General features: G+C 46.4%; 1 protein-coding gene across 2 annotated transcripts in view; it reads left to right on the top strand.

The window, feature by feature from the left end:
- The first annotated feature begins 7,484 nt into the window (after nt 1-7,484).
- Nucleotides 7,485-26,429, top strand: part of LOC143979553 (uncharacterized) — a 52,010-nt gene continuing 33,065 nt past the window's right edge. The window contains exon 1 of one of the 2 annotated variants that reach the window (XM_077478943.1): nt 7,485-7,636. In XM_077478943.1, the coding sequence (XP_077335069.1) occupies nt 7,588-7,636 (49 nt within the window). In that variant the 5' untranslated portion in view covers nt 7,485-7,587. The remainder of the gene's footprint in view (nt 7,637-26,429) is intronic. The other variant, XM_077478945.1, reaches the window with a different exon arrangement.

Raw genomic sequence — 26,429 nt, 5'->3', positions numbered from 1 at the left:
GAAAAGTCAGCAGATAGAATATTGGGATTGACTTAGCAGTTCGGGGGAGGGAGGGTTCCAAACGAGTTTGGGCCCCCCAAAAAAGCCTCTTGCATTTAAGGACAACAATAACATTTGTACACATTTTAGGGGGTGTTTACGGTAAAACATTACTATGGAGCTGACAAAATACATTGTTCAGTGACTAGGCTAGGTGTGTATGGGCCCAGGATAGCATGCTAGGGAGGTTAGTGAAGGCAAATATGCATGAAGGACAAAAAAGGACCATAAAAAAATTCAAGGATGCATGAGGATAAAGGGGACATTCACAGCATATTACATTCATGGTAATTATGGAATAATTAAATAAAGACAATACATTAACAAACATTAAATACATAGAATGTGATGTTAAAGGAGAAAACTTACCCTAATATAGTCCTTCTGCAGGGCCTGAATGATGGCAGAACAAGTCTCTGGAATAATGATCCCCAGAGCCTCGGTGGAGATGCCTGTGGAGAACTTGATGTCCTGCAAACTTCTCCCCGTCGCCAAGTACCACAAGGTGGGGACTAGCCACTGTTCAGGAGTGATGGCTTGCCGCATGCAGGTGTCCTGCTTGGTAATATAGGGGGACAGCAAAGCCAACAGAAAAACGGGGTCCGTCATCTGCAGATAATTCCTGAAATCATCAGGATTATTCTCACGGATCTCCTGCAACATAGGCACGTGTGAGTATTGGTCACACTGGAGCAACCAATTCTTCATCCTTGAACTCCTCCCCGCCCTGTTCATGGACTGGGCTTGGGTCAAAGTAAAAACCCCAACACCAAGCTCCCGCATAGCACGAACTCTGTGATGAGTACATAACCACAACATGGCTTCAAAGCGGTCGGCTGGTCAGAACGAACTAACAGAACTTACTGAAAATCAGAAAGAACGAGCTGAAAATCAGAAAGAACCTGAGAAGAACGAGATGAAAATCAGAAACGAGTGGACAAGAAAGCACTGAAGATCAGATACGTACTAGAAATAGCACGCACTGAAAACCAGATGCAAACTGAATATGCACACTGAAAACCAGATACGAACCCACAAGCACAAACTGAAGAGCAGTAACGATCGGAAAAGCACGAGGCTAAAAGCCACGAATCACCTCTCACCAAACTTCTACTAACACGAGATTAGCAGAAGGAGCCCAAAGGGTAGCGCACTGGCTATTGAACTTCCTATTTGTAGTCCTGTGGTACGTGTTGTACGTCACCTCTTTATAGCCGATCGGAATTTCCGAAAACATTTGTGCCACCGTGTGTATGCAAGACAAGTTTCAGCTAACATCCATCGGAAATAAATCCACGGTTTGGTTGTCGGAAATTCCAATCGTCTGTAGGCGACAATAGGCTAACATGCTGGGGGGTTTACTGGCTGCAGAAAAAAACACCTGAAGCCCAAAACAACAGCTGTAAAAACATCCAGAGTGCCTGAGATCTCAATGGGAGTATAGTTTTGTTAAACAAAGCTAAAAACCGCAAACGCTAAAAACGCTACTACAAAAATGCTGCAAAAATTCTACAATTTAGCTTTTTACAGCTAACACTACTGGTGTTTTTTATAACGTCCAGTGTGCATTAGGCCTAAATGTTCTTGAAGTGATATGGAATATTATGCCCCCTTATGCACATCCAGAACCACTGGTTTATAGTACAGATATAGCCTCAAAGATAGAGTAATGTATTCCAAGCTTTTATAAAGTTGTTTAATGTTAGCTTCTCATCAGTGCAGTGTACGGAAACTATGACTTCTATGGAGTTGGGCTTATGTAAACCCAGTGTCAGCTGAACATATAGATAGAGTCTGCACCAGTTGATGGGCCACTGCACACCGATTTACGTTGGCAGAATGGCACGGGTGGGCAAATAGGCATACCTGTACATCTCTCCCTCCCCATGGGCGGGAGGCGAATCTGCGGCGGCTAGATTCGTTAGAGGACCGATCAGTCCTCAGGTACCAGCCAATGATTTAAGGCCTGGACCTGCTGATCAGACCTAATGAATTAAATCCTTCCCCATGTCTGTGTAAGTGTAAACACAGACAGAAGGAAGTGCTGTCATCTCTCCTCGAGTCTTTTCGATTCCAGTGAGAGGAGAGAGGACATCCTACCATGAATTGCACAACACTACACTAATACCTGTACACATAGGAACACTTGTCACCCCCCAACAACCCCCCCAATCCCCCCCAGTTAACCCCTTCACTCCCTGTCACTGTGTCACCAATTGCAGTTTTCAGATTTTTCACAGATTCAGGCTCAGAATATGATCCTGTAGACAGCAGCGGCACCCTGACAAATAGCTCTGACGATGGATTTGCGGTCCCTGCCAAGGTCAGGAGTACCCGACCTTGTTTTTCTGCTGTTGTTGAGGTGCAAGAACCGCAGGTCCCTCATATGGAGCAGAGAGCCAGCACTAGTGCCGTTCATCCTAGTGGTGAACTGACAAGCACCAGCGGCCTAGTACATCCTGGTCGTACATCCAGCACTGCTTTATCACGAGGTGATGTGGCGAGTTCCATAAGTGCAATTCAAGCTGGTGAGGCGGCTAGCACAACTAGTGTCCCACAGCCACCCAAAAGACAAAAGACAAGCCCGTCGAGCCCATAATGCCCTTCCTGCTGCATTTTCCATTTCTAATTGGGAGCCCACCACTTATGCAGCACCCATACTTCCCCCATTCACTGGCCAACCCGGAATTCAGATGGAAAAAGTTTATTTTACGTCACTTGATTTTTATTCATTGTTTTTCATGGAAGATCTCTACAGATCTATTGTGGACCAAAGCAATTTGTATGCTGGTCAATTTATCGCCACTAATCCCCATTTGACCCTTACCAGAGAATGGAAACCTATTACGGTTTCCGAATTTTAGACCTTTCTGTGCCTACCCCTCCTCATGGGCATAACTAAAAAGAGTGAGTTGCAGTCATATTGGTCCACTGACCCAATTCACTGTCTTCTCTGCCTCCATGGCCAGGGCATGATATGAGCAGATCTTGGGGTTCATGCACTTCAATGATAATTAACTCTGTCGCCCTTGGGGTGACCCTGGATATGATCGGCTCTACAAAATTTGGCCCCTCGTAAACCACTTCAACCAACAGTTAGCAGTCTTGTTTACTCCCGATCAAGTTGTCTGTATTGATGAGTCCCTGATTACGTTTTCTGGCCGCTTGTCTTTCAAACAGTATCTTCCTAGCAAGCATGCAAGATATGGGGTCAAGATGTATAAGCTCTGTGACAGGGCCACAGGCTTTACATATAGTTTTATGGTTTACGAGGGAAGAGATAGTCACGTAGAACCGGACAACTGCCCAGACTACATAGGGAGCGCTGGTAAGATTGTGTGGGACTTGGTGTCACCCTTATTCGGAAAGGGGTACCACTTGTATGTGGACAATTATTACACAAGCGTGACACTTTTTAGTCACTTGTTTGATCATGGAATTGACGCATGTGGCACCGTGCGATCTAATTGCCGGGGCATAAACCAGCGGCTTGTAGATTCCCATCTTAGGCTGGGGGAGAGAGCCTGCATGAAGTGTAATATTTTGTTAGCAGTGAAGTGGAGGGATAATCGGAATGTTTTCGTTCTGTCCTCCATTCACTCAGACACGATGGTCCAAATTCCTACGGCGACTGGTGTTGTGGAGAAGCCCCTTTGTGTCCACAAATATAACCGGAATATGTGAGGGGTGGACCTCAACAACCAGTTGTTGGCGCCGTACCTAGTTGCCCGTACGGCCAGACGCTGGTACAAAAAAGTGTCTGTATACTTATTTCAATTGGCTCTGCTGAATGCTTATGCGCTATACAAAGCTTCAGGATGAACTAGATCCTTCCTTAAATTCCAGGAAGAGATCATCACAGCCCTTCTGTTTCCAGACAGTGCTGTGGCCCAACTTCCCAATCCAAATGCAGTAAGCCGGCTGCATGAGAGGCATTTTCCGTATGTCCTCCCTTGTACCCCTACCCAACGAACCCCATCCCAAAGAAAATGTTGTGTCTGTAGAAAGTGCGGATATAGGCTTGACACCCGCTATTATTGTCCCTCCTGTTTTATTGTAATTGCTTTGCAGGTATGATATGTCTTATGCCCCGTACACACGACCAGACTTTTCAACATCAAAAGTCTGACGGAATGATTCCGGCAGACTATTCGATCGTATGTGGGCTGCAACGGACTTTTGATTCGCAAAAGTCTGACAGACTTTAGAAATGGAACATGCTTCAAATTTTTCCGCAAGAACTCTGCCGGACCCAGTTCCTACCGAGAAATCCGCTCGTGTGTATGCTAGCCTGACGGACAAAAACCGACGCTAGGGCAGCTATTGGCTACTGGCTATCAACTTCCTTATTCGAGTCCAGTCGTACGTCATCACGTTCGAATCCGTCGGAGTTTGGTGTGATTGTGTGTGGCCAAGTCCGCTCATTCGGAAAGTCCGTCAGAACTCTGTCAGAACTCCGGCAGAACTCCTTCGAAAGTCTGTCGGACATAAGTCTGGTCGTGTGTACGCGGCATTACTGTTATACTGTAATGTTACTTTGTTTTATTGTTAACCATCATTTGCATAGCAGGTACGTCATTCAGCTGCAGCACTAATTTATTTATCTTGACAGCAACATCGGTGGCTCCCACGATATGTAAATCAGCGACTCCAGTGTTGTAGGAGGTGATTTCACCACCACAGTTAAAAAAAAAATGGTGCATGTATGCCCATCATTAGAAGTGGGTGGATGAAGGGCGGTATTCAATGGTGGGCATACCCACCGATCAATCTCTTTTTCGTTCAGCCCACAGGCTGCATGAAAAAAAAGAACATTACAATGTATGCCCAGCAACATACTGGTATGTTGCTGGACTTTGAGGGGTTTTATCAGAATGATGCCTGTAGATTTAGGTATCATCTTGGTATCATTAGCCAGTTTCAGCCAGTGGTCGGCTTTCATGTAAAAGCAATCCTAGTGGCTAATTAGCAGGGAACGCCCCTCCCGCTGTCTTTCATGGTTTTCTCTGTCTCTCCTGTCTGCCAGCTGACCGTAGAGCTGATTAGAGACCAGAATGGCTCCAATCATCTCTATGGCCTAAGAAACCGGAAGCTATGAGCATTGCATGACTTTGCCGGATATAAACAGCGCCATTGAGAAATTGGCAAAGCATTTTATCACATCGATCTTGGTGTGGTCAGATGCTTTGAGGTCAGAGGAAAGATCTAGGGTCTAATAGACCGCAATTTTTTTAAAAAAGAGTACCTGTCAGTACCTATTGCTATCATAGGGGATAAGGAACAATTTAAAAATAAAATAAAAAAGCAAAATAAATAATAAAAAATAAATAAATAAATACATAAAAGCACCCCTGTCCCCCCATGCTCACGCGCAAAGGCGAACGCAAGTATCAGTCTGGTGTCATATGTAAACAGCAATTGCACCATGCATGGGAGAAGACCTGTTCTGTAAATCTAAAATTGTAAAATGTAAAGGTTTTTAATAATGTATGTAGTTTGTCACCGCTGCACATTTAAAGCATGTCATGTTTGCCATCCATGTACTCGGTGTAAGATCACCTTTTTTTATTTAATCAAACATTTGGGCAATATAGTGCGTTTTAGTGCATAAAAATTTTAAAAAGTGTGTTTTTTCTAAAAATTGCTGCGGAAATACAGTGTGAAAAAAAAATTGCAGCACCCACCACTTCTGTAGGGCTGTACATAATCTGTAGGGCTTTTGCTTTTAAAAAATATATAATGTTTGGGGGTTCAAAGTAATTTTCGTGCAATAAAATAATATTTTTTCATGTAAACAAAAAGTGTCAGATTGTCTTCAAGTGGTTATTATGCTGCGTACACACGATCAGACTATTCGCTGGACTTTCCGAACGAGCAGACTAGCCCACACACGGACTAAAGTTTGTTCATTTTAACGTGACTTCAGGTACGATGGGACTAGCAAAGGAAGTCAATGTCACCGTCTCCATCGTCGAGATTGACACCTTGCGAGCCCCGTCACCTGGTATGGGTTTTAAAGGTAATCCCTACACTGAAAAACGGCATGGGGGTCCCCCCAAAGTCCATACCAGACCCTTATCCATGCACGCAGCTCGGCCGGTCAAGAAAGGGGGTGGGGACGAGCGAGCGCCCCCCCTCCTGAACTGTACCAGGCCGCGTGCCCTCAACATGGGGGGTGAGTGCTTTGGAGAAGGGGAGGCCCCGCGGCCCCCCACCCCAAAGCACCTTGTCCCCATGTTGATGAGGACAAGGGCCTCTTCCTTCCTGACAACCCTGGACATTGGTTGTCATGGTCTGCTGGCAGGGGGTTTATCTGAATCTGGGAGCCCCCTTTATTAAGGGTGGTAATAAAAAAACACACAGCACAGGTTTTTAAAGTAGTTTATTAGGCAGCTGCGGGGGTCGTCTTCCGACTTCGGGAGTCTTCTCGCCGGGCTCCTCCGCTATCTTCTGCTCTTTTGCCCGGCTTTCTCCTTCGTCGTTGGCGCCGTCCGGGGGTCTTCTTCCGACTTTGGGGGTCTTCTTCTGACTTCTCCGCACTTTCCGGCCTCTTTTCCCGCTCTCCGGTTCTTCTGCCGGGCTCTTTCACTATCTTCTTCCAGCTCTTTTACTAGTGTTGGCCCGGTCTTCTCGTTCATCGCCGCCACCTTCTTCTTCTTCCTTCTTCTCTTCTTCCGATGTTGACATAAAGATCTCTCCCGCTGTAATCCCGGGGACACATTGTGCGGCAACTTATATAGGCATAGGGGGCGGGGTCACCAAGTGATGTCACATGGTGATCCGCCCCTTATGATGTCACAGTCCCGGGGGACCTGATTAGAGCCAGAGCCTCTAATAGGCTTCAAAAAAGGGTGGACTTGGGGCGCAGGGAACTGTTGTGTGACGGTGGCAAATACATTTTCGCTATTTTCACACTAAAATTCCTCCCTGCCAATCAGGAGGCAGGTCGTGAGACCTGTTTCCTAATTGGCCAAAGCATCGTGATCCTATTTGATGCCTAGCGCTTAGGAAGAACAGAGAGGAGACACACAGGGGAGGAAGCTGCCGTGGGAGGAGCCGTTGCTTGCACCTCGGGAGAGGAGAGGACACTACAGCCCTCCAGTCCTAGATTGGGTAGGTGCCTGACTGCCGGCCACCCGGGGGGGTTGTCAGTGCCATGCTGCAGGCTGCCAGAGAGGGGGAGTGCTTGTTTACTGCCCCCCCAAAAGAAAAACTCCCCAGTCGCCACTGTTTCTAACGGTAACACAGTTGCAGTCTTTCCTGGATAGCATTAGCAGTTGAGTGATTGTTTTAACTTGTTGGCTGGCGTTCCATATATGTTGAACCAGGCACAAAATGGTGTTAATAATTGTTGAGCATACACATAGAGGTCAGAGATTATCAGTCATACTTGGAAAGTTCTCCCACAGACATACTCCTAATTCAGATGCCTAACAAAAGAGATGTGATAAAGGACCCACCCTTTCGTCCTTTACAGTATATACACAATTTTCTCGCTGACCAAAAGGTTTTCAGCTCTTTTGCACATGGGAGAGAAAGACGTAAGAGATGGGATTAAAGCTCGGAGCAATCTTCCTTCTGGTCTTGGGCATCACTGGTAAGGAATTCCAGAATTATTATAATGAAAGTGATTTATGGTGAATAAATTTTTTTATATTATATATTATATTCCACTTGTATAAAGAAAGTAAGAATTTGGTGACTTTTTTTCTAGCAGTGGATTATTTTTTCTAAAATTCACCACCAGTATGTTTTTAGGGCTACATGGCAGTGGCTACAAGGCCATTTACTGTAATAGGCCTGGAGTTGCATTATGCTGAAAAAAATTAGTTATTACAAATCAGCAGCCTTCAGCAAAATGTGATCTTTCAGCGCAGTCACCTAAAATGACTCTAAGCTCTGGTTTAAAAAAAATAAAAAATTCAATGCTATCTTAAAGGGTAATTCCACTGTCCTTGAAAAAAAATAGCAAAAAATAGCAAAAAAAATAATAATATACAATTCCAACTCAAGTCATATTGTAATTGAATGTTATTACAAATTAGAGCTTCTTTTCAATCTGAAGCTCTGTAGTTTTCTGTACAATGCATTATGGCTACCTGGAAGCGTTCTGTACATAGATGGCTTCCATGATCCAACTTCCTGTTAGAGGGTGGTTATTAGACAAGTATATGATAAAAAAATTGTTTCGTTTCGTTTCCATCCGTTAATCTAGTTATTTTATTTCGTTAAATTTGGTTGATTTGTTTAATTTATATTCGGAATTCGCATTCAGGAGTAGTTTTATATGTCTTTTTAACATTTTTTTCTAACTTAACGATTTTTTTCGATTCAAAATGTTCGAATCGATAAATTTTGAATTGGTCGTATGGAAAACTTTCGCTTTATTCTTTTTCTTTCAACTCTAATAAATGATTAAAATTACTCTTTAAAACACCTTTGGCTTAACTAAAACAGCATTATTTCGAAATGGTACTCTAACAACACACAAAGTCTTTAATTTCAGCAATATGTGTACAGTTAGAATTCGACTGGAGTTCCATGTAAAACTCGATTCGAATTTCAGTCCGCATTTCTGAAATTCAGACTAATTTAATTCTGTTATTCAGAGCATTTGGTAAAATTTGTTTACATCGTAATTCAGGTATTCGGATATATAGGAATCTCCAAATAACGAAAAATTTGTCCGAATATTAATTCAGAACGAAACGAACCGCACATGTCTAGTTGTTATGTTCTTCCTCCATGGTCTCATCAGATAGACTAGGGACTATGAACGTGCATTGCTTTTTCCTAAAAAATGGACACGAGGGAGAAAAGTAGAAGTTTGCAGGGGATATTACAAGGACAAAAGCACAGTAAGAAAATATTTCATTAACTATTGATTACAGGGCAATTAAATAGTGGATTTATATGGATTATATTTGGAAAAAAAGTATGAGTTGGGTATGCGGAAGAAGGAGTTATTAAAAAGCCAGGATTCATTTAGGGGCTAGGTTAGTGTTAGTTTCAGAAGATTGGAGGTTTAGTTTAAGATTTGAACTTAAAGGGGTTGTAAAGGTTTGTTTTTCTTTTCTACACGTACATCCTCCCGTGTAGAAGGATCTGGACTTGGACAACATAAAAAGCTAACTCTTTGGGTCAATTTGTTCTGCTAACTTTTAACAGAAATCTGATCAAGGTGAGTGTTATCCCATAGTGATAACAATGGTAATGATAACCAATAGTGATTAGCCAAACTGCCCTGGATTTGGTTTGAAAAGACAACTACAAAGAAGTTTGTAGGCTAAACCTGAACCCCATTGAAATCAATGAGAGCTGAATCTGTCAAATGAAAAATTCCCAGTTCCTGGGCTAAAAGGTAAGGCGGTCTAAAAAATTTGCATGGGGGACTTGATGGGCACTGCCCTGGAGAACACGTGCCAATACAAACTTTTTTTTTTCTTTAAATACAATGGGAGCAGTGACTTTTTAGCACTAAGATTAACAGACCCCTGGGGTTTGTTTTTGTTTTTTTTAAAGAAGCCAGCAATGCCGTTTTCTTTGCTGGTTTAAACTGTCTTTTTTTTTTTTTTTGTAAATGTACTTTTTGCTGTAGCACATCCTGTAGCAAGAATGAGAAAACAATGTGTATGGAGTCAAACAAAATGCATACCAGATCTTATGAGTCTGATATAAGTTCTAAGGGGGTACAAAAACACAAAAAAAAATGCATGAGGTCTCCCAGGAAATCCATACCAGATCCTTATTCTGAGCATGCAGCCTAGCTGCTGACCAGGAAACAGGGGGGGGGGGGGTGTTGAGCAAGAATCCAGTCCCCCTTAAAAGCCCCTTGTATGTTTATTCACAAGTCTAATGTGCAAAATGTTAGACCTAATCCTGCAAACCCTAATCATTTCACTCCATCCAGAGCTAATGCTGTGTACACACGGCCGGACTTTGACAGCAAAGGTCAGACGGAACAAATCCGCCAAACAATTCGACCGTGTGTGGGCTTCATCGGCCCTTTGCTGTAGAAAAATCAGACGGACTTTAGATTTAGAACACGTTTCAAATTTTTCCAATGGACTCGAGTCCGGTCGAAAAATCTTTTCGTCTGTATGCTAGTCCAACGGACGAAAACCAACGCTAGGGCAGCTATTGGCTACTGGCTATGAACTTCTTTATTTTAGTTTGATCGTATGTCATCATGTTCAAATGCGTCGGACTTTGGTGTGCTTGTGTGTGGCCAAGTCCGGTCATTCAGGAAGACCGTCGGACCTAGTCTGACGAAAAGTCAGCTCGTGTGTACGCAGCATAGTTTGTTGTTAGGGCTGCAGGAACAATTGGAACAGTTTGTGTATCAAACTTGTAGATAAATAAAATAAATATAAATGGGGTTTTTAATAGAGAGCGACTTCTTTCTCCTTTCGTTCATTTTAGAGATTTTATAGTTTTTCAGTTTTGTGTTATGTAGAATGTTTGGTTGTCTTCCACCTTGTCAGTTAATGTCCATCATTCCATCATTTAGCTATTCCCTGTTTACCTGTTCTGGAACATCAGGTTGATATTTGATATCCCTTTCCCCCTGGCAATGGCAATTTACATACTGTATTTGCCCTGGTTGCTCTTTCAACTAGTATTTAGATGTTAAAGCGGTTCTGCACCTTAAAAAAAAAATATTAAAAGCCAGCAGCTACAAATATTGCAGCTGCTGACTTTTAATAAATTGACACTTACCTGTTCCAGGGTCCAGCGATGTCGGCGGCAGATGATGAGCGATCGCTCGTCTTCGTGCTGCCCCCGCCGCCATCCTCTGTCAGGGAATCGGGAAGTGAAGCTTCACTGCCCGGTTCTCTACTGTGCATGCGCGAGTCGCGCTGCACGTCTCTGCTGGTCCCCACTCTGTCCTGGGAACTGTGTGTTTCCCAGAACACAACGGGGGGGGGGGGGGGCATCTGTGGCGGTCTGCGGTGGTCTGTCCCGGAAGTGGGTGCAGATACCTGGATTATCCAGGTAATTGCACCCCCCTCCCCCCTGAAAGGTTCCAATTGTGTCATATGAACGGAACTTCCACTTTAGGGTGGAGAACCGCTTTAATACCTTTATAGCTTTGTTTACTAGAGTCCATGTCCTGGATCTTTCAGTGGCTGGTACCCACCTCTCAGACTGTTTTTGGCCTTCCCAAATGTGTACTGATTACTATATGGATGTTCTCTCAATGAATGATGAAGAAAATGTGATTTTTGTACTTACCATAAAATCCTTTACTCCTGTCCCTCTGTAATATGCCTGTAGTAAGGTCCCAGCCTTCTTTGGTCTAATGAGAACCTCCAGGGCCAGAAACAGCTGACATCCTTCTGTATATGGTGGGTTGTAAGGCATGGTGGGTGCAAGGTAGTTCAAGTTATTGGGCGCCAGACACTTCTTGAATGCAAAAGAGAGTTTATTTCTGTTAAACTTTTTGAGAAAGAGAGGGTAAGGGCCAGGACACCCTTAGGTAGTTGGAAGATTAATTGGCAGACACTGAGACTTCAACAGGAGGACAGCCATGCAGGGAAAGGCATCCAGCAAGATGCCACATCTGCATGTTCTGCATGCTGTCTCCTAAGGCAACAGTCTTTAACAGTTCCTAACACAAAACATAACAGTTCCTTCAATTCCACTACAATCACTCCTTGTAGTTCTTCAGATCACTGAGCTCCCAGTCTCTCTGTTACTAGACTAGATAATTCACTGCCACTGAATCCCTTAAAGAGGAAGTAAACCCTGATGGGTTTACTTCCTCTTTTTTTCCCTGCAAAGGTAAAGCATAATGGACTACTATGCATCGCATGGTAGCTCATTATGTGTCACTTACCTGACACAGGAGCCAGCAAAGACGCCGCTGTCCCCTGTAGTCCGCCGCATCCATCTTGCTGGTGGCGTCTCGCAGCTCCGCCGAATAACAGCGGCGAAGCCGCGGTGACGTCACTCCCGCGTATGCGCACGGAAGTCGACAAATTAGGCAGCTCCATTCTTGGACTTGCCGCGTTTAGTGCGCCTGCGCGCCGCTGTCTACGGCCATTTTCGGGCAAATATCTCCTAAACCATATAGGTTTAGGAGATATTGCTTGGACCTACAGGTAAGCCTTAATCTAGGCTTACCTGTAGGTCAAAGTGGTTTGTAAGGGTTTACAACCACTTTAAACTCCTCCAATCTTCACAGTGGTATCTTCCTCAAGCGTCACCACTGCTTCTCTGCTGGGTCCTTAGCTTGGCTCTCAAGATACCTCTAAAGCTTCACCCCACTGGTCTGCTTGGGCCCTGGCTTGACACACATGGCTGCTCTGCAAGCATCACCTCTGCTGACTGGGTCCCTGGCTTGATCACAGTCCCTCGGTTGGTGAGAATTCTGCTCTGGTACTTGCTTTAGTTACTTACTGTGGTCCCTGGTAATAAGGTGGTTGGGTCCTTAGTGGCAACAGCTTCCCCTCTACCTCTGACCATGACAGGTTCTCCAGCCAGCAGAACCGTCACTTTTGTTTGGACTGCAAGCCACATCCCAACACTGCCTGCTCTCTTGCTTCTGGATAGGCCCTCAGACAGCCTAGCAGCCAGAGGTGACTGGGATGGGCCCAATCTCCAGCCTAGCAGCCCAGGCAGTACAACACACATCCACCCAGACAGCCGTCCAGGTGTCACAGAAAAGATATACAAAAGTGAGTACATCTCTCACATTTTTGTAAATATTTTATTATATCTTTTCATGTGACAACACTGAAAAAATGAGTGTACAGCTTGTATAACATTGTACATTTTCTGTACCCTCCAAATAAATCAGCATACAGCCATTAATGTCTAAACCAGTGGCAGCAAAATTGAGTACACCCCTGTGAAAGTAAAAATGTCCAAACTGGGAACAATTAGCCATTTTCCCTCCCTGGTGTCATGTGACTCAGAGGCGGCTCTAGGCTTTGTGAGGCCTTAGGCGAAACTTACACATGAGGCCCCAATCACGGCCATAATGGGAAAAAAAATTCAAGCAATAAAAGTGGCTGCAAAAAGATGCACAGATCTAGCACACAGTTCATCAGCACCACCTCCAGGGCACACTCCTCACCCATCAGACATATGCAGCCATTTAAACATCTGGGGCCCAGCAAGGTGGCAACCCCTCTAAGAATTTCCCGTGCCTTGGGAGAATGGGGAGGGAGTGTCACTGAGTCATTCCACATCCACAGAGGAAGTAGAGTGGGTGGATCTCAGCACAGCGCAGGGGGAGCGAGAGAGGGGGAGGAAGAGAGAGAGAATGGGAGAGAGAGGGGGGAGGGAGAGAGGGGAGGGAAAGGGAGGGAGAGAGAAGGGAGGGAAAGGGAGGCAGAGAGAGACAGGGGATAGAGGGAGGGAGAGAGAGAGGGGAGAGAGGGAGGGAGGGGGACAGAGAGGAAAAAAAGGGGGAGAGAGAGGAGGCGGAGCAAGGGGGAGCAAGAGATTATGAGTAATAGGGGCAAAGTGAGGGGGGGAGAGAGAGAGAGAGGGGGAGGGAACGAGAGAGAGAGAGGGGGAAGATTAAGAGAGAGGGAGGGGGGAGCAAGAGGGGGAGCAAGATATTGTGAGTGAGAGGGGGAGGGAGAGTGGGTGAGAGAGAGAGAGGGAGAGAGGGTGAGCAAGAGAGGGTGAGCTAAAGGGGGAGAGAGAGAAGGTGAGCGAGAGGGAGATGGGGGTGAGAGAGAGGGGTAGAGAAAGGGTGCGCAAAAGGGGGAGACAAAGGGGTGTAGAGAAGAGAGGAGAGGAGGGGGGAGAGAGAGAGGGAGGGAAGGGGGCTAGAGAGAGGGGGTAGAGAAAGGGTGCACAAACGGTGGAGAGAAGAGAAGAGGGGGTGAGAGAGAGAGAGAGGGAGGGGAGGGGGAGAGAGAGGGAGGGGAGGGAGGAGAGAGAGAGGGAGGGGAGAGAGAGCAAGAGAGGGAGAGAGATGAGGGGAAGAGAGAGAGAGAGGGAGTGGTGGGAAGGGGTAAGAGAAAGAGAAAGAAGGAGTGAGGTGAGAGAGAGGCGGAGGAAGAGAGAGAGGGGGAGTGAGAGAGAGAGAGAGGGGAGAGGGGGTAAGAGAGAGAGGAGGGAGAGAAAGAGAGAGGGGGAGAGAGGGAGTGAAGGGGGGAGAGAGAGGGGTGAGAGGGCGTAAGAGAGAGAGAGAGAGGGAGGTGAGAAAGAGGGGACGAGGGAAAGGGATGGATCTAGAGATCTGTCCCTGTCTGCAGCCCCTTGTATGCCCCAGTCTGTGAAGGCATTGGGGGGGCAAAGAGCAGGGAGGGGCTGGAGTGTGCTGGGGATGGGGGTTGGAGAGTGCTGGGGGGAGGGGGCCTGAGAGTGCTGGGGGCCAGAAAGTGCTGGGGGTGGGGGCCAGAGAGTGCTGGGGGGTGGAGAGTGCTGGAGGGTGGGGGCCGGAGAGTGCTGGGGGGTGGAGGGCAAATAGTGCTGGAGTGTGAGTGCAGTGAGTGCTGGAGGGTGGGTGCAGAGAGTGCTGGGGTGGAGGGTGGAGAGTGCTGGAGGGAGGGAGCGGAGAGTGCTGGGGGGCAGAGAGAACTGGAAAAGGTGGAGAGCACAGGAGGGGTGGGGGCTGGAGAGCGCTGGGGGGGAGCTTGAGAGGGGAGCAGAAAGAATTGGAGAACAGGGGGTGCTGGCGAAATGGGGGCGGGCCAGGGAGAACAAGTAGGGGCTGGAGAGCAGGAGAGGTGGAGTCAGGGAGCACACGGAGGGGTGGAGCCAGGGAGCACAAGGAAGGGCGGGAGAGCAGGAGGGGCTGAGCACAGGGAGGGATCGGAGAGCACGGGAATGCAGAAAAAGTTAGCTAGGAAGAGCGGTGGGGAGACTGCACATAGTGGAATAGATTTTTCTATATTCCTCCATGCAGCCACTGAATGATCACTTCTCCTCTCCTTCCTGCAGACGTTCAGGGCCTGCATGGAGGAATATGGAAAAATCAATTCCACTATGTGCAGTCTCCCCACCGCTCCTCCTTTTTAGGGACACAGGGAGGCTGCACGGGCACTCACCTTCTCTCCGGTTGTCTAGGTAGCATAAGAGCTCCTTCCTCTTCATAATCATGGAGCAGCTCAGCTGGATAGCTTCAGTGACCCCCCGCCTGACTGCAAAACCAAATAGGAGGCAGGTGTGGATAGGTCGGGTGAGCGGCACAGGCTAAAGGAGCAGCTCAGCTGGGGGTCCCACATGGACATGCTGCCCGCATTCCTTGGAGTCGGGTGCTGTCATCCAGCCACTGCTGCCACCTAGAGGCCTCTACTGTCCTGCTCCCCGCACTTGCTACCCCCGGACCGGGATGAGAGACCTTGACAACAACAGTGATTGATCACAGGCAAATTAGTCGGCTGCGAGGCCCCTGTGACTGTGGGGCTTTAGACGATCGCCTAATTTGCCTAATTAGAGAGCTGCCTCTGATGTGACTTGTTAGTGTTACAAGGTCTTAGGTTTGAATGGGGAGCAGGTGTGTTACATTTGGTGTTATCGCTCTCACTCTCTCATACTGGTCACTGGAAGTTGAACATGGCACCTCATGGCAAACAACTCTCTGAGGATCTTAAAAAAGAATTGTTGCTCTACATAAAGATGGCCTAGGCTATAAGAAGATTGCAAGACCCTGAAACTGAGCTGCAGCACTGTGGCCAAGACCATACAGTGGTTTAACAGGACAGGATCCACACAGAACAGGCCTTGCCATGGTCAACCAAAGAAGTTGAGTGCAATTGCTCAGCGTCATATCCAGAGGTTGTCTTTGGGAAATAGATGTATGAGTGCTGCCAGCATTGCTGCAGAGGTTGAAGAGGTGGGGGGTCAGCCTGTCAGTGCTCAGACCATACACTGCACACTGCATCAAATTGGTCTGCATGCAGGGGCGTAACTATAGGGGGTGCAGCAGTCGCGACCGCAACTGGGCCCTGTGATGCAGGGGGCCCATGCAGCCCCCTCTACATATGGCCGGCAGCAGCATAGGCAGCTAGGGGTACCAGTGCACCATGCACACGGGTGGTGGAGGTGGAGGGTGACTAGTAGAGCTCCATGCTCGACTATCGCACTGGCTGCTCTTTAGTTGTGCATTCCCCCGCATGACCTGTGTCCTCGGCCGGCTCCTCAGAGTACCCCTCTCCTGCTCCATGCATTGCCGCTCAGTCCGATGTCTGTTCTCCCCAGCCAGAGTCCTGCCCCCCCGAGTCCGGCCCACACTGCACGGCATACTTCTCCCGGGTAAACAAACTTTAAGCACACAGATGCATTGCAGCCCTTTGAGACCCCCTGGAGGATACTGCAGGCTGATCACCCATCCAGCACAATGGATGGAGCCCAGGCCAACTTGGATAAGTGCGCGGCCTGCAGCTTGGTCATGGTGAGTGAGAGGACCCCATCCCCCACACACCATTACATACCCCCTCCATCTCCCCCTGGGGACAGGGACCCCTACTCACATGGGAACAGGGACCCCCACCTCCCCTGGGGACAGGGGCCCCTTCTCACCTGGGGGCAGTAACTTCATCTGCCCTAGAGAAAAGGACCTCATCTCTTCTGGGGACGGGGACCCCATCCTGCCTAGGGACAGTCCCCCAATGGGGCACCTAAAAATAAAAAATAAAATAATAAAAAAAAACTACTGATACCAGTGGTGGAACTACAGGGCTCACAAAGGTCATACCTGTGACCACGCCCTGGAGTTCCACCGCTGGACTCGGAGGAAAGGGCCCTGGCTGGGGTTCAGGGGGGCCCTTCATGGTTTCTTGCATCTGGGCCCTGAAGGTTCTAGTTACGCCCCTGTCTGCATGGCTGTCATCCCAGAAGGAAGCCTCTTCTAAAGATGATGCACAAGAAAGCCCGTAAACAGTTTGCTGAAGACAAGCAGCTAAGCTCATGGATTAGTGGAACCATGTGCTGTCGTCTGATGAGGCCAAGATAAACCTATTTGATTCAGATCATGTCAAGCGTGTGTGGCTGCAACCAGGTGAGGAGTACAAAGACAAGTGTGTCTTGCCTACAGTCAAGCATGGTGGTGGGAGTGTCTGGGGTTGCATGAGTGCTGCCGACACTGGGGACCTACAGTTCATTGAAGGAACCATGAATGCCAACATGTACTGTGACATCCTGAAGCAGAGCATAATCCCCTCCCTTCAGAGACTGGGCTGCAGGGCAGTATTCCAACATGATAACAACCCCAAACACACCTCTAAGATGACCACTGCCTTGCTAAAGAAGCTGAGGGTAAAGATGATGGACTGGCCAAGCATGTCTCCAGACCTAAACCCTATTGAGCATCTGTGGGGCATCCTCAAATTGAAAGTGGAGGAGTGCAAGGTCTCTAACATCCACAAGCTCTGTGATGTCATCATGGAGGAGGGGAAGAGGACTCCAGTGGCAACCTGTGAAGCTCTGGTGAACTACATGCCCAAGAGGGTTAAGGCAGTGCTGGAAAATAATGGTGGCCACAGAAAATATTGACACTTTGGGCCCAATTTGGACATTTTCACTCAGGGGTGTACTCACTTTTGTTGCCAGCTGTTTAGAAATGAATTTTGAGAGGACTGCAAATTTACACTGTTATACAAGCTGTACACTCACTACTTTACATTGTAGCAAAGTGTAATTTCTTCAGTGTTGTCACATGAAAAGATAAAATACAATATTCACAAAAATGCGAGGGGTGTACTCACTTTTGTGAGATACTGTGTATATATAATCATATATATATATATATATATATATATATATATATATATATATATATATATATATAGATATCGATATATATATATAGATATAGATATATTATTTATTATATAAATCATGCAAAAAAGTAGTTTTGTTTCTTTTCAAAATAATTACAGAGTCATTCCAATACATTGTGGACTGTTAACAGCTTCCTGTCATTTAGGCTCGGTTCACACAGTGGGCGGCACGACTTGCAGCGCCGCGACCTGCACACGATCAGCGGCGACTTGCAAAACAACTTCTGTATAGAAGTCAATGCAAGTCGCCCGAAGTCGCCGCAAAAGTAGTACAGGAACCTTTTTTCTAATGCCGCGTACACACGAGCGGATTGTATGGCGTACTTAGTCCGTCATACAATCCGACGGACAATCCGTCGTAGTTTCCACTGAACGGACTTGACCACGCACGGATACACAAACAGTCCGTCGAAAGCTTGTGCGATGACGTGTACAGCACGTACGACGGGACTAGAAATAGGAAGTCCAAGACACAGCAAAGCACCCTTCCGCCGTGTAAATCCTTTCTGGGCATGCGCCATTCTTAGTCCGTCTAACTAGCATACTGACGACCGTATTGTCCGCTGAAACCAAAGTACGACGGACAGATTTTTGGAAAATCCGAAATTCTTAGCACTCCGGACTGCACGCTGAAAAAGTCCGCTGAAGCCCACACACGAGCCGATTGTCCGCTGAAATGTGTTTCAACGGACTAAGTACGTCAAACAGTTCGACCGTGTGTACGCGGCATAAGTCGGAGCGACTTGATCGCTCCTATTAGAACGGTTCCATAGTACAGAACAGAGCGTGACTTGTCAGGCGGCGAAGTCGCCTGGACAAGTCGCCCCTGTGTGAACCGAGCCTTAGCCAATACAAGATGATAAAGTAAGATTAGTTATTTCAAAACTGGATACACTAAAATTTATTTAATTTATTATTGATTACTTTAAAAACCTGAAACTGAGGGCGTGGCCTGGAGCGGCATGAGATAGGACGCATGTGAGCTGAGCTCCGCCGGCCGCATATCCTGATCACTAATCCTGAGACGCAGACTGTTTTTTTTTTCTCCGTCCTGACCGCTCCCCTAACCGGGCAACCCCAAGGCACATGTCACAGACGAAACGGAACAACTCAGCGGCCACCAGGCTGTCACAATTCCGGCGTGATGAAGCAGGCCCCGCAGACCAAGATGGCGCCGCCATGCAGGGGGAGGAGGACGCGCGGCGCACAGACACAACCAGGCTCTTCCATGCTATTACAGCTTGACAGGAAGCGGTTACGAACTGGAACTGCCAGACCAACCTCACAGCCAGGACTGAAGAGGTAAAAGTAGATATATCGCTGGTTAGGCAAGACTTTCAGAAACTAAGAGAGAGGGTTACTGAAGCTGAGACCCGACTGAGTAATGTAGAGGACTCCCTCCCCCCCCTGCAGATCTCCTCGGAGGCCATGCAGCATCAAGTGACTCAAATCCTTCAGAAGCAGGATGATATTGAGAACAGGATTCGCAGATGTAACCTGCGCTTTATAGGCCTGCCTGAAGGGGTGGAGGGCAGGGACCACCCAACTTTTTGGGAAAAGTTACTTGTGGACACATATGGAAGGGACTCATTCTCCCCCATGTTTGCGGTGGAACGCGCACATAGACTGTCGGGTAAGCCTCTCCCATCAGGGGCGCCTCCCCGCACCTTTATTGCCAAGTTCCTAAATTTCAGGGATAGAGACACCATCCTTCGTCTCAGCAGGGAAAAGGGGAACATCCCTTTTGACAACAAAACCATAGCAATCTTCCCTGATTTTTCCTCTGAAGTCCAGAAAAAACGCAAAAGTTTTATGGAAGTGAAAAGACGCCTGCGAATCAAAAACATAAAGTATGCCATGCTATTTCCTGCTCGCCTACATGTGGAAGGTACGGACCGGGCCCATTTTTTTGAGGATCCTGAGACCGCGTTGTCGTGGCTGGAGTGACGAGATGCCAACAGATGAGTATATGTGTACGAATCCGCCCGCCAATGCCGGCTGCTTTCTGGAAATGCCCTTTCTTTTCCCACCTGATCATCTTTGATTATGTATGTCTCACTGAACTGGGACCCCCGTCTCCCTGCACCCCCTGAATGAGTGCGCAACTGCATGTCAGCTCTCCTTCCTAGGCCCACTATTTTCAGGCCCACAATGCTGAGGTACTGACTGTCCCCATTTTGCCCCATGTGGTTTAAATAACCTCCTTTACATGCACACAAAGCTGGGCCAGCCGTGCAGTGACAGGGCGTCTGACTGCATAAGTACATTGCTCACTGGTTATTACGGTCGCCTACGAGAGTGGTGGCTGAGTCCCCCCCCAAGTGTGCTAGAACACCTGACTCTGGACTGGCCTCCCACGCAGGATGGAGATGGGGCTGTTATGGTTACCCTGGCTGACATGTCTGATGGAAAGAGTGTCCTGCTCTATACGGGGCCCTGTGATATCTAACTGAGTATTATAGCTGAACATACCATTGTCTGTGTTGAAACTTTAACTTTGTTTTTCCCACTTATTATAGGAATGTACTTTTCTGCACCCTCCTGGCCGGCGGAGGGAAATAACTAATCAGCAAGCTCACCTTGCTTTGTGAGCACAGTCCTATAGTGTCACATAATACAGCAAAGTTTCGCCCAACGTTTTACTATACACCTCTCGGGTTGGAACAACTGGCATAATACTTTGCTTTTTTATCATGATACCCCCGCGGATCTTTTCTTACTGCAATGTTGTTCCTTCCCGAGTTGGAAAATGTTTGTGCCCTGTTGACAGTTAGGGGTTAATGCCCGCACTAGTTGGGGTCAGTGCAGGGCGGGGAGGGGGGATGTACGGTTTTCATGGGTTAAAAAAGTTATTTTTGAGTTTTTCTCTGATTGTTTTCTATGGTACAATGTATGTCTGGCGGGGAGGGTGGGGCCCTCTTCCGTTTGAGGGGGGCGGGTTCTGGCTGCTCCGACCTGGCGGGTTGGTCTGTCTCCTGGAGTCTCACCACTGATTAATATGCATCCATTCCCACACTGAAATTTCTTACATGGAATGTGAGGGGATTGAGGGACCCTATTAATCGGTCAGCCGTTTTTGGGCAGCTTAAAAAAATGAAGGCAGATGTAGTGGCTTTAGTGAAAACCCATGCCGAGGGCCCCATGCTCAGAGCGCTCTGACGCCCTTGGATAGGCTGGGGGTATCACTCCATACATACTACCCATTCTAGGGGAGTCTCCCTTCTGATTGCCAAACACGCGCACTTTGAGCTCCAGGATTCGGTCATTGACCCGCTGGGTAGATTTGTATTTATAAAAGCAAAGCTACATGGGGATATGTTTCTTATAATGGATTTTTATGTACCCCCACCATTCCAATTCGGTGTGCTGTCAGAGGGTTTTTACTATATGGCTCTCCATCCCGCTGCTTCGGTGGTGTGGATGGGGGACTTTAATAATGTGCTAGACAGATCCCTAGATAGGATGGCGGTCACCCCGAGCCCCCCTCTGACCAGGTTCGCCAGACTTCTCCGCGATTTCCACCTGGTGGACTCGTGGAGAACCAGGCACCCAACGCAGCGCGTTTTCACATGCTTTTCTGCTACTCACCACTCTATGTCCTGAATAGACCTTATACTCTTCTCCAAATCACTCCTACCCAGACTCACAGACGTGGGCCTATTTCCTAGATCGCTCTCTGACCACTGTCCATACTGGGCGACGCTCTCCTTATGACATACTCACCCTTTGATGACTTGGCGCCTCAACCCCTTTTGGTTGACTCTCCTCCCCGAAGACAGTAACCTGGAATCGGGCTGGCAGGCATTTTTTGAGACCAATGAGGGGTCGGCTCAACCACACGTAGTCTGGGAGGCTTTTAAACTACATGCAAGAATGACCTTACAGACTCAAATTAACAAGGTAAAGCGGTCCTCTGTAGCAAACATAGCTGAGGCAACACATATTCTCCAGACAGTGGAACAGGACTTTATGAATGACCCCTCGGCGGAAAAGGCAGGTAGCCTTAGACTCAGCTCCAGAACACTGGACCAATTTCTCTATGAAAAATCCAAACAAAAACTGTTCTTTCTCAGGCAGAGGTCGTTTGAACATGGTGAATGAGCGGGGAAACTGTTGGCTTATCTTGTTCATGGTGAGGAGAGACCCCCTGTGGAGATCTCCCTTCGCTCGTCACAGGGTGTACTTGAGACTGATCCCGTACGGGTCACGCAGATGTTTCGTGACTTTTTTACCTCTCCCTACACCTCTAATGCCTCAAATGACCCCTCCCAGATGGAATCTTTCTTGAGGAGATTGCAGTTCCCCCAACTGACTGAGGAACAGATCTTAGAATTGGAGGCACCTCTGACTCGGGATGAAATAGCATCAGCTATTGCTGCATTCCCATCATCCAAGGCCCCGGGCTCAGATGGCCTAACGATAGAATTCTACTCTACCTACATAGAGCTACTGGCCCCTAAGCTACTGCCAATCTATAACTCTATATTCGAACACTCCGAACTTCCAGTGACCATGAGAGAGGCCACTATAGTGTTAATCCCTAAACCTGGGAAGGACCCGCACCTCCCGGAATCTTATCGCCCTATCTCTTTGCTGCAGGTGGATGTCAAGATACTTTCTAAGATTCTTGCCATCCGCCTTAATAAGGTGATCCTCTCGTTGATCCTTGCGGATCAAGCAGGATTCATGCCCGGTAGAAACATGTCGTTTAACCTCCGGAGGCTATTTATCAACCTCCAGACTTCTCACGATGACGCCGACACTAGGATAATAGTTGCCTTGGACACCGCCAAAGCGTTTGATTCTGTTGAGTGGCGATACCTATGGACCTACCTGGCTCAGTTTGGTATAGGGCCTAAATTTATTAAGTGGATCCAGTTGCTCTATCAGAATCCGGTGGCCAAGGTCTTGGTGAATGGCTGGTCCTCAGAGAAGTTCCCTCTCACTAGAGGTACTAGACAAGGGTCCCCTTTGTCGCCTTTGCTGTATGCACTGGCAGCGGAGCCATTAGCTATGGCAATACCTGAGCACGTGGGCATAGTGGGTTTGTGTAGAGATGGGATAACGGAGATCAGCACCTATGCTGATGATATTCTACTGTACCTAAATGATTCGGATCAATCACTCCCCCTTGATTTAGCACTGATAGAAGAATTTGGCAGGTTTTCTGGTCTTAAAATTAACTGGGACAAGTCCCAGATTTTACCCCTGGACAGTTTTCCGCCTCCCAGAGACAGGGCCCTGCTCCCTCTACAGAGGGTAGATACCATTAAATATCTTGGAATCAGGACATCCAGAACCCCGTCGGATTATATTAAAAATAACATAACTCCTCTGATTGACATGATTAAACAGAAGACACAGCTATGGGCACGCCTCCCATTGGGAGTAATGGGTCGTACAAATCTGATTAAGATGGTCCTTCTTCCTAAAATTTGTACATGCTTTGGCACTCCCCCGTCTACCTGGTCCTCAAACATTTTAAGGTAATGGAAGCTCTTTTGAAACCCTTTGTGTGGGGTAATAGCAGGCACAAACTCACATGGCAAAAACTAAAACAGCCCACAGACCTAGCGGGACTGGCAATGCTGGACTTTAATGTATATTATTTAGCATCTCAGTTGTTGCAAATGTTCCATATAGACAAAACAGACAAAGACAGGTTATTACATTTTTTATGCCTGACATGGACCAGGCCTACTTTAGACCCTATGGTGGCGATTGTCGGGGGAGCGGAAAGGGAGGGGAGGAAGGCGCCTACCACATCTCTTCTTTACCAGTATAGGAAGGTGTGGCATATTGCCTCTGTGAAATTGTGCCTTCCACCCCTGCATGAATACACCCCCATATGGCAGAATTGGAATATCCCAGAATTTAGACGGATTGGGGATAGCGGAATGTGGTGCGGGAAGGGCATTTTTTATTTGTCCCACGTGCTTTCTGGTGGCAAACTAAAATCCTTTCCTGCCCTACAGACGGAATACGAGCTCCCGAATCACTTTTACTATAGATACCTACAGCTTCGTCATGCATACCATGCTCAATTTCCCCTAGAGGATCTATCTGTACCCCCCAACCCACTTATGGCAGCGATAAAAAACCCAGACCCCAAAAAATTAATCTCACAGTTTTATGCTATGTTATCACTTCCTTCCATAACCGTGGCTGCCTATACACTTAAAAATAGATGGGTGGGGGAGTTGGGGCCTATTACAGATGACGAATGGAGTGATACATTGGACACCTGTAAACTAGTTTCGCCCAAACTCTCTGACCGGCTGACTCAAATTTTTATAACGCACAGAGCGTATCTCACGTCGCTTATGGTTTCCAGGTACAAACGCGCATGTTCCAGTACTTGCCCCATGTGTGCACAAGCACCTGGCACCTTTTTTCATCTTCTCTGGGAATGCCCTAAAATTCGAGTGTATTGGTCCCAGGTGGTGAGGTTTCTACATGATACGATGGGTTCCCCCATCACACTTCAGCCAAAACTATGTCTTCTGGGTATCTTCCCAGACCCTGCTTTGAATAAATACACCAAAATATTTCTACACAAAACCCTGTTTTCTGCACGGAAAATGATTGCCAGAGTCTGGATGAGACCTGACCCTCCAACGGTCTCCCAATGGCTCGGGGAAATCAATGGAGTCTTGCCGTTTAAGAAACTTATATACACTCATAGGGGATGGCCCTCCAAATACGAGAAGATCTGGGACAGGTGGCTTAAAAATTATGCAACATGCATATAATAGTCTGTTTGTAGATGAGTATTGTTCTGTGCTTTTGATAGGTTAATGGAGACGAGTCGGGAATGGGTGGGATGGGATGAGGGGGGGTGTGTGGGTGGATTTATGGAGGTGCTTGTATGGCTCCGGTAATAATTCTAAAACTATGTACTGACTTGATTATCTATGTGAGGCATGTATATACATTATGTACGGAGAGTGAACTTGAGATTACCATAAGTTTTGATGGAGACACCCTTTATTTTTTCTGTATGTACCATAACCTTTTTTTTCAATAAAAAGAACTCATGTTAAAAAAAAAAAAAAAACCTGAAACTGAAATGCTGAAGCATGATTTATATGAAGCTTTCTATTACTTTTCAGTGAGTAATTATTATAAAAAAAATATACTCAACCACCAGTTAAAGCACCGCACGTAGTGCATGTTTAGGAGATATTTACACTACCTATAGGTAAAGCTTATTATAGGCTTACCTATAGGTAAAAGCAAAAGATGGAAGTTTACTTCTACTTTAATTCCTTTTAGATTATTATTTTAAAAAATACTTAGACAAGCATCAATTAATTTGTTTTGAGATGGTTTCAACTGTTACCTACCATGTAAAGATCATTGACAAGACTATTATGTCAGGGTCTGTAAATAAAATGAAGAGCCACCTAGGGAGCGGTGAAAGCACTTATGGCTTTGTCCTTTAGATAGAACTATAGGTATCGGTCATTAACATGGTGAAAAATTGTAGCTATGACTATTATGTGGTTACCTAGACTCACATGATCAGATCAGAGAAAGTAAACAGATAAAAAAATAATATTTAACAAACTAGCTTAAACTAACTACTGCCTGTCTCCGAAACCTATTTAAATAGGTATGCCTGTCTCTAGCAATTGGACATAATATATTTCTTGTTTTAAAGTTTTCTAAAACATTTACAATTTTTCCCAGCTATATCACCAACCTCCAAGCTTCTATAAATCTATTATTTGGTCAAAGGAATAAATGTAGGTGTGTGCGAGACATTAAATGTTGAAAAAAAAATTGTGGTTAACAAAAAAAGGAAAAAGAGATTTTGCGGGGCGGGAGTTAGGGGCTTTGACAATCTCAAGAGACTTTCTTTTGTATTGTCTCGATGGCTGTGCCTTAAAGTTTAATAGCTAAATAACTGTAGATAATGTAATCCTCCGAAATAATACATCAGTGCAAAAGGGGAGCTAGGTATAATGTGTTAGTTATGTTTATCACCCTGTTTCTGATCTAGTGGTCCGTAATTTACAAAGTCCAATTACAGTTCAAAGACCCCTGAAGGTGTTCTTTATGGTGGTTTTGTAAATAAGTGAGGTGCACCATAAAAAAGGCCTTAAAATAGAACTACAGGCAAAATATTTTTTTTTCTTTTCATATTGGAAAGAATAAGGTCATTTTTTATTTATGTCCCTTTGGGGGAGATTTCACTTAATTTCCTGTCCCATATCAAAAACAGGAAGTGAGAGAAAATCCCTTCAAATCAAGGGAATCTCTTGGGGCCCCCCGGTTCACCAGAACTAGGGTTCCCAGTGGAATATTTCTATTACATTTCTGGGGACAACCCAAACTTTGGGATTTTCTTTTGCTTTCACTTGGTATCACTCAATGGTAGTGGTGTAGCCATGCCTCCGTAGGGGTTAATGAAATTTGTGGTTCACCTGTCACCCTGCCCAGCCCGACATCCATCTTACAGTCACTCAGTAACACAGAGCAGTCCATAGCTTTGTTTTTTTTTTTGTTTTATTGAGGGGATTAAACTTGAATGGGTATTAGGGGCTTATGGGATGCCCAGCATTGCAGAATAATCAATTGTGAATTTTAGAACAATCAATTGGGACAACTATGTACACTCCCTGTAAATACATCTCAATCTTC

The sequence above is a fragment of the Lithobates pipiens genome, unplaced genomic scaffold, assembly GCF_037356315.1.
Source record: "Lithobates pipiens isolate NorthernLeopardFrog02 unplaced genomic scaffold, aLitPip1_a1.2 Scaffold_1, whole genome shotgun sequence".
Lineage (NCBI taxonomy): Eukaryota > Metazoa > Chordata > Amphibia > Anura > Ranidae > Lithobates > Lithobates pipiens.
The sequence above is the reverse complement of the archived record's forward strand: the minus strand, read 5'-3'. Positions and strand labels throughout refer to the sequence as shown.